General features: G+C 44.5%; 1 protein-coding gene across 1 annotated transcript in view; it reads left to right on the top strand.

Annotated features, from left to right (window-relative positions):
* Positions 1-2799: 2799 nt before the first annotated feature.
* Positions 2800-6000, top strand: part of LOC128310687 (uncharacterized) — a 99435-nt gene continuing 96234 nt past the window's right edge. The window contains exon 1 of the mRNA XM_053047390.1: positions 2800-2820. Coding sequence (XP_052903350.1) covers positions 2800-2820 — 21 coding nt within the window. The remainder of the gene's footprint in view (positions 2821-6000) is intronic.

The raw sequence follows: 6000 nt of genomic DNA, 5'->3' as shown, positions 1-6000 counted from the left end.
TCCTGTTTTGGGCTCTGAATTCACAATTGCTTCATGCTAGTACACTTTCGTCCGTACAGGTGCAAGTTGTGTACAGGCAGTCCCCGAGATACGCTATTATAGCGGACCGTTATAACCGGGAAAAATCCGCGTATCTCGAATTTCCGCGTAAGTCAAATCCTGGTGCAATTTTGTTTATACTTCAAAGTCACAGAGTCGACTTCCTTCTCTGCATTTAATTTATGCAGCGAATCAGACGATTTTTCGAAAGATTACATTAAAATAAGTTAGAAAGAAATGTTTTATAAGACAAAAAAGGTTATTTTAACCAAATTTTAACCTTTTTATTTAGATATTGTGCTATAAACTAGCTCATCTGTCAAATTTCCAAAAAACGCGTATCTCCGAAACCGCGTATAAGAGGAACCGCGTATCTCGGAGACTGCCTGTATATGCCGGCTATTGTACAATTATGCAACCAAGTATTATTATCATAAATTAATTGTTTTAAAATATTTTTCTGAATAAATTAATAAACCACATAATTATATTTATCTGTCGTGGGTTTGAAGATCGAACAATAATATTCAAACAACAGAGTAAATGTTTGAACTACTAAAAAACTGCAAAGATATTATATATGTTATAGAACAAAACACATTTGTTGGCATTTAGATGGAAAGTAACAAAAAAAACACGTCTATTGGATGATAAAGATTCGTCATAAGAAAAAAACTCCAATGCGCGCGCGAAAGTGTATAATTCACCGTATGTTACCACGCAGTGTAAGATGTGTGACTCGTTGTCTGAGGATGGCAACTGAGAGACAGCTTGAGAAAATCTTATACATCATTTGCTTGCGTTCTGTGGCCCATTTGTCGGGGTTCTGATAGACTGTTACATTCTTTCCTCTGACACCGTCGTCGTCGTCGTGAGAGAGAAAATAGACATACCAGAAACACACATGAGCAGCATTAGGAAAAAAAGGAACAGAACTTACTTTGTGTGACAGGTTTGGTTACGCATGAGGATGTTGTTCTAGGTGGCTTGAAAAAGGAAATCGATATGTGAGGAGCTTTTTTTCATTTGCGAAACAGCGTGCCCAAACAACCAATGTGTCGGTTTAACTCTTGAATTCTAGGGACAGGGCACTTGAAACGCTTGATAAGTATCGTTTGAGTTTTGGTTTTTTTTTCTGGTTCGTATACGGGCACCGTCCGGGCACCGGACTGGCTTGATCTGCCACTCACACCGGTCTAATGTATTAACATTGTAATCTGGACCCATTTATCTTGACGTTTTAGATGACTTTGGTGACGCCTACCGTTCTAGTAGCAACGAGCATAATAAAAGAAAGCGAACACATGGGAGCAAGTAGATTTACAGAACCATGTGCGGTTTAATGTGTGTGTGTGTGTGTGTGGTTCAGCGTACACTGCATCAGGACAGAAGTGATAAAGTAATGACAAGTTTTTTGCTTCTAACCTTTGAAGCTACTTTCACTTCTTTTGCACACCCTTGCAGCGTGCTTTTCACTCACTTTCGGTCGTCCCATTACGTTCCTATCCTTTTCCCGCAACGCACGTAACTGATGGGCAAAAGTTTCAATAAATCATCTCCGTTGAGAATACTTGTACATATTTTTTTTGCTTTACCGCAGTATGTTTTCGGGCCCCGGAGAGAGAAAGGTGAAACCGGCGCGTGGAGCCGGAAAGGAAGTTTCCGCTTCGGTTAGGTTTGGTGTTTGGTTGGCTAGAAGCTGAAATTAAGTGAAAAATATGATACATTTATCATTTTTGCCCAACATGGGATCGCGCTCGGAAACGTAACGGCGGTGTCGAATGCGTAGAACGAATGAAAGTTCAATAAAAATGTGGCAAAGGATGTGTTTGTTGAGATTGCTGATGTGCTCCAGTTCATTGACTTGCTTATTGTGGATGTGTGTAAGAAACGATGTATAGACATGATAAATCTACTGGAATGTGTGCTTTTGTAAAGGCGAGTGGTTTGGTTCACACGAGCCGAAGCTGAAACGATGCAAAGGGTTGATACGGCACGTTCTTTGGGTTGCATTTTATCGTATCCCCATCGGCCGCGGGAGAGTTGTTTCAAGCACCGTGATTGGGTAGAAATAAATCTAGCAGCAAAACGATTGCCAACCGACCGATACGGCAGATACGATTAGGTTTGATAAAATGATTACGCACATTTATTATCTATAAATTAGATAAAGCTTATGCAGTGCGTTGGGTTTGCTATTTGCGACGAATAAAATGGACATTTGTTGCTTGGTTTCAGCTGTGTCTCGAAGGGAAACAGAATTACTTAACTTGTGCGTTTTTGCGCTGCTGCGAACAAATTAAGAAAGCAACTCGCCAAAAATCAACGGTCCGCAGCGTTGTACCGGTAAGGCCTTAATTCTATTTCTGTTTTTTTTTTTTGGCACGTCACTGTAACGTGTAGAACAACAGCTTTCTTCAAGCGAAGAAACGGAATATACTCAGGAAAGGTCGTTTTTCATCATCGTGAAGCACCAGGCGTCTCCATTGTTGAGCGCACTGGGCGCCTCCATTAGTTGACGCGTTCGGCATCCTAGCGTGCCGGGGGTATGTAAATCCGGACATCCTACCGTGCCTTGTCAAACTGAAACGCTAGAAGCCAGGAGTCAGGAGAGTAAACAAAAATTAACTTTCGAAATTATAAAATCATTTCAGTGTATAAAGACATCGCCAATTAATCAGCGAAACATCGAGAGGTAGAATGGTGGTTGCCTTTTCACTTTGCTCTATTGCGTGTGGTTCCATTGTTCCGCTTGTCCGCATGGATGGGGCGAGTACGAGGGTAAGCAAGATTAGAACATCTTACCATCCATCGTCGTCCTTAGGCGTACTGATCATTGTTCGTGGACGTACTTTCCACGACGAGGTATTTCCCCTTGTCCCGGTGCGTGTTTTTTTCTTATATTCTCCAGCAGTCGCCAATCTCTCTCGCTGTGCTTTGGCATTGTGAGGAACATCGCTAATAATGCACGATGGTGAAGAGCAAAGTTTTACCGAAAAATTTGAAGACACAACGATAGGGCAGATCCAATGATGGGCCAGTGACGGACACGTCACGGTGACTTTTGTCGCGTCTCGTTTGACGTTTCGCGGGAACACCACCGGGGTCGTCGCATCATAGCGGGCGGTGTATATTTATCTTTTCGATTTTAACTTTTGCCGCTTTGCGCACGGTTTTCCCGAACGGGCGGTCCCGTTGGAAGGTGCCGAGGTCAAACAATGACGAAGCAGTCAAACCGAGAAAAGCTCGTTAGGCTCATGCCACGCCACGGTTGAGATGCTTCGGTTCGCGGGGTGACGAATTTCGACATGACTTTCGAATAAACACAGTTTTGGGTGCGAAATAGCAATAGAAAAGTAATCAGTACGCCCGAAAATGGTGATTTTAATGATAAAGCGCTCGCTGTTCGCGGTGCTGCCTGGCGAAAGGTGACAGTGGGCGCACATCCAACGCATTGCACGGATCCGGAAACTGTGGCTGGAAAAGCAAATGTACCGGTAGATTTGGCTCGTCCGGGGAAAGTTTGTCTCAAATTGATTCGTTTCCATTTCCACGCGGCAGCACCGTGTTCGATTTGTGCTGTCAATTCGTTAAGCTTAGACACCGATGGATTTCGTGGAGGGTGGGGGGAGGTAACGGTTTGATATTGGAACAGCTTTATTACTTTCCGGCGTTCATCCGTTTGGCTGGAGTCGGCGGGCATGGGCATGGAAGAAGTTTGATGACTTGCGCCAATGAAGATAACGTTAGACAGAGCCGATGAAAAATTGAGATTAAGTCAACCGTGACTAGCAACCGCACTGGCCTGTGTCAACACAATTACTTGATAATGACGTGAAAACTCATCAACCCACTTCTACTGGAACGGAACTCGCGGATCCAAGCGGCGCTGAAGGGGTTTCTTTACCGACCGTAAGATAATTTTTCCGAAAACTGACTTTGAAGGGAAATTGAAACGGTGAGTGAGTAGAAATATTCGCTCTTGCCTGTGAAATCGCCTTCCAAAGTCGCTAATCGAGGGCGAAACAATCGCTATACAAACTTTCGTTCGAGTTTGAGAAAACGTTTCATCCGAAGCTGGCAAAATATGGCATCTTGAATGGCCGTGCGTGTATGTGTCTTTCTCATTCGTTGGTAGGTAAATCAATTGTTTAATTCTGTTCCTTATTTCGCTTTTGGGGGTTTGGTTTTGTAGGAGCATTGTCGCCAATTGTATTCACTATTCGTCCTTCCGAACAAACAACTGAGTGGAAATAGGCCAATACGAAAAGTTCCTTCGAGCTAACGCATTGAATTACAGGAAAATTTTGTCCCTCCTTGCCACTCTCCATGCCACCCGGTAAAAGCGCACCCTTGCACAAGTACCTCCCGGCAAAGGACCGTTTGGCGTTTGGATTTGTTTGCATAGGGTCGTGCGAAGGCGGGTGGGCACTATTTATGAAGGTACAGTGTCCGACGCGCACGGAAACTGCGCTTCTGGGAGGGCCGTGTATTGGAGTTCGCTCCAGCGGCTGCCTGAGCATTATGAAACAGTAGCCGGGATAACGCAGATCGCCAAATAAACGACCATCCGGGCCTTCGGGGATATGATCAATATTTGATATTCAGAAGCCGTTTTCAAATGAATTAGGAGTGGCGTTAAGGATTTATTTATTGTGCGAACGGCTTCGTGGTTCGTGTTCGGAATGGAATGAAGGTGTTTCGAGCAAGATCTGAAGATAGCCGCCTGCTTTTCAGCGCGACACGGGTAATTGAAAAGCTATCACAACGGTTTGTCGATGTTTCACTAATGTTGTGATAATTTGAAGACCTGTGATTTATGCTTTCGCTCGTGAACCGAACCGTGCCTTCTTGGAAGGATTCCAACGATGCAGAAGATAACAGTTTGCCGATGGGAGGGTGCATACATTTTCCAAATGCTTTGGCCGCAAAGTAATTGTATCGTATTGTACACACTATTGCAGCGGTTACTTGCGTTGCAGGAGATTACGCTTTACGGCAGGGCAGCGAAGTTAAAAATGGCAATGCAATTTTCAAAATTGAAGATTCCATCATTTCTCGTTATGCATTGTCATTGAACAAACGAGATGGATAATAGGAATCGCTTCACAACCCGCCGAAAAAGCTCGTTCCATCAAATGGTTACCATCAGCCGCGCGTAGATCTGGCAGCTTTGTTAGCGGCTAAGAACCCGAGAATCAATTCACCCTCGCTGAAACGCTGCCATCTAACATCTAGCACAAAAGCATCCGGGAGGAAGGGACGGGAGATCGCAAAAAGAAGAAAGAGCACTGAAAGGCAACGAACGAACAGCCGTCACGGCAGGGTTTTGTGGCGCACGCGACGCACGCAACGCGCGATGGTGTGATGATCGGAACCAATCTCCTTCCCATGGGTAAAGCGAGAAATCAAAGTGAACTTTTACTCCAAATAAAGAAATCAAATTTCATCGAAGAAAAATGCGCCCCAGCTGAAAATCCGTGGAATCTGATAAACTTCTTGTCAATAGGCTTTTTTTCCCTTTTCGGTCACCGATCCTTTTGGCCACGGTTGCTTCTTCCCTTTGAGCTGGCCTAGCCTTGGCAGTAACGTTTTGCAGCGCGGTGCTGAGATGCTGGGATATTTATATCCCCGGAGAGTTTTCCGGGTTGCTTTGCTTCCCGTCGATCCGCACGGTCCCTTTGTCCATGGAACGCACGACGAATCGCGCATGCAACCCGGTAGCCAGTTTTTCATGCGGTCTACATTCTTGGCGGTGTGGAAGCGAGAAGAGATTTGGGAAAGATTGCACCGGCATTAGCACACACTGCGAGTAACGTCCAAGGGTGGGCGGTGGTCGGGAATATAAATTTCAATTCCATTGATCCGTTGATTTCAGTTCGATTTTCACGTCATTTAGTCGTTGGTTTCTCGTCGGCAGATAATGGCAAAGCATGTTGTGCGAATCTTCTTATTAATGTG

Source organism: Anopheles moucheti, chromosome 2, assembly GCF_943734755.1.
Source record: "Anopheles moucheti chromosome 2, idAnoMoucSN_F20_07, whole genome shotgun sequence".
In the NCBI taxonomy this organism is placed as follows: domain Eukaryota; kingdom Metazoa; phylum Arthropoda; class Insecta; order Diptera; family Culicidae; genus Anopheles; species Anopheles moucheti.
The sequence above is the reverse complement of the archived record's forward strand: the minus strand, read 5'-3'. Positions and strand labels throughout refer to the sequence as shown.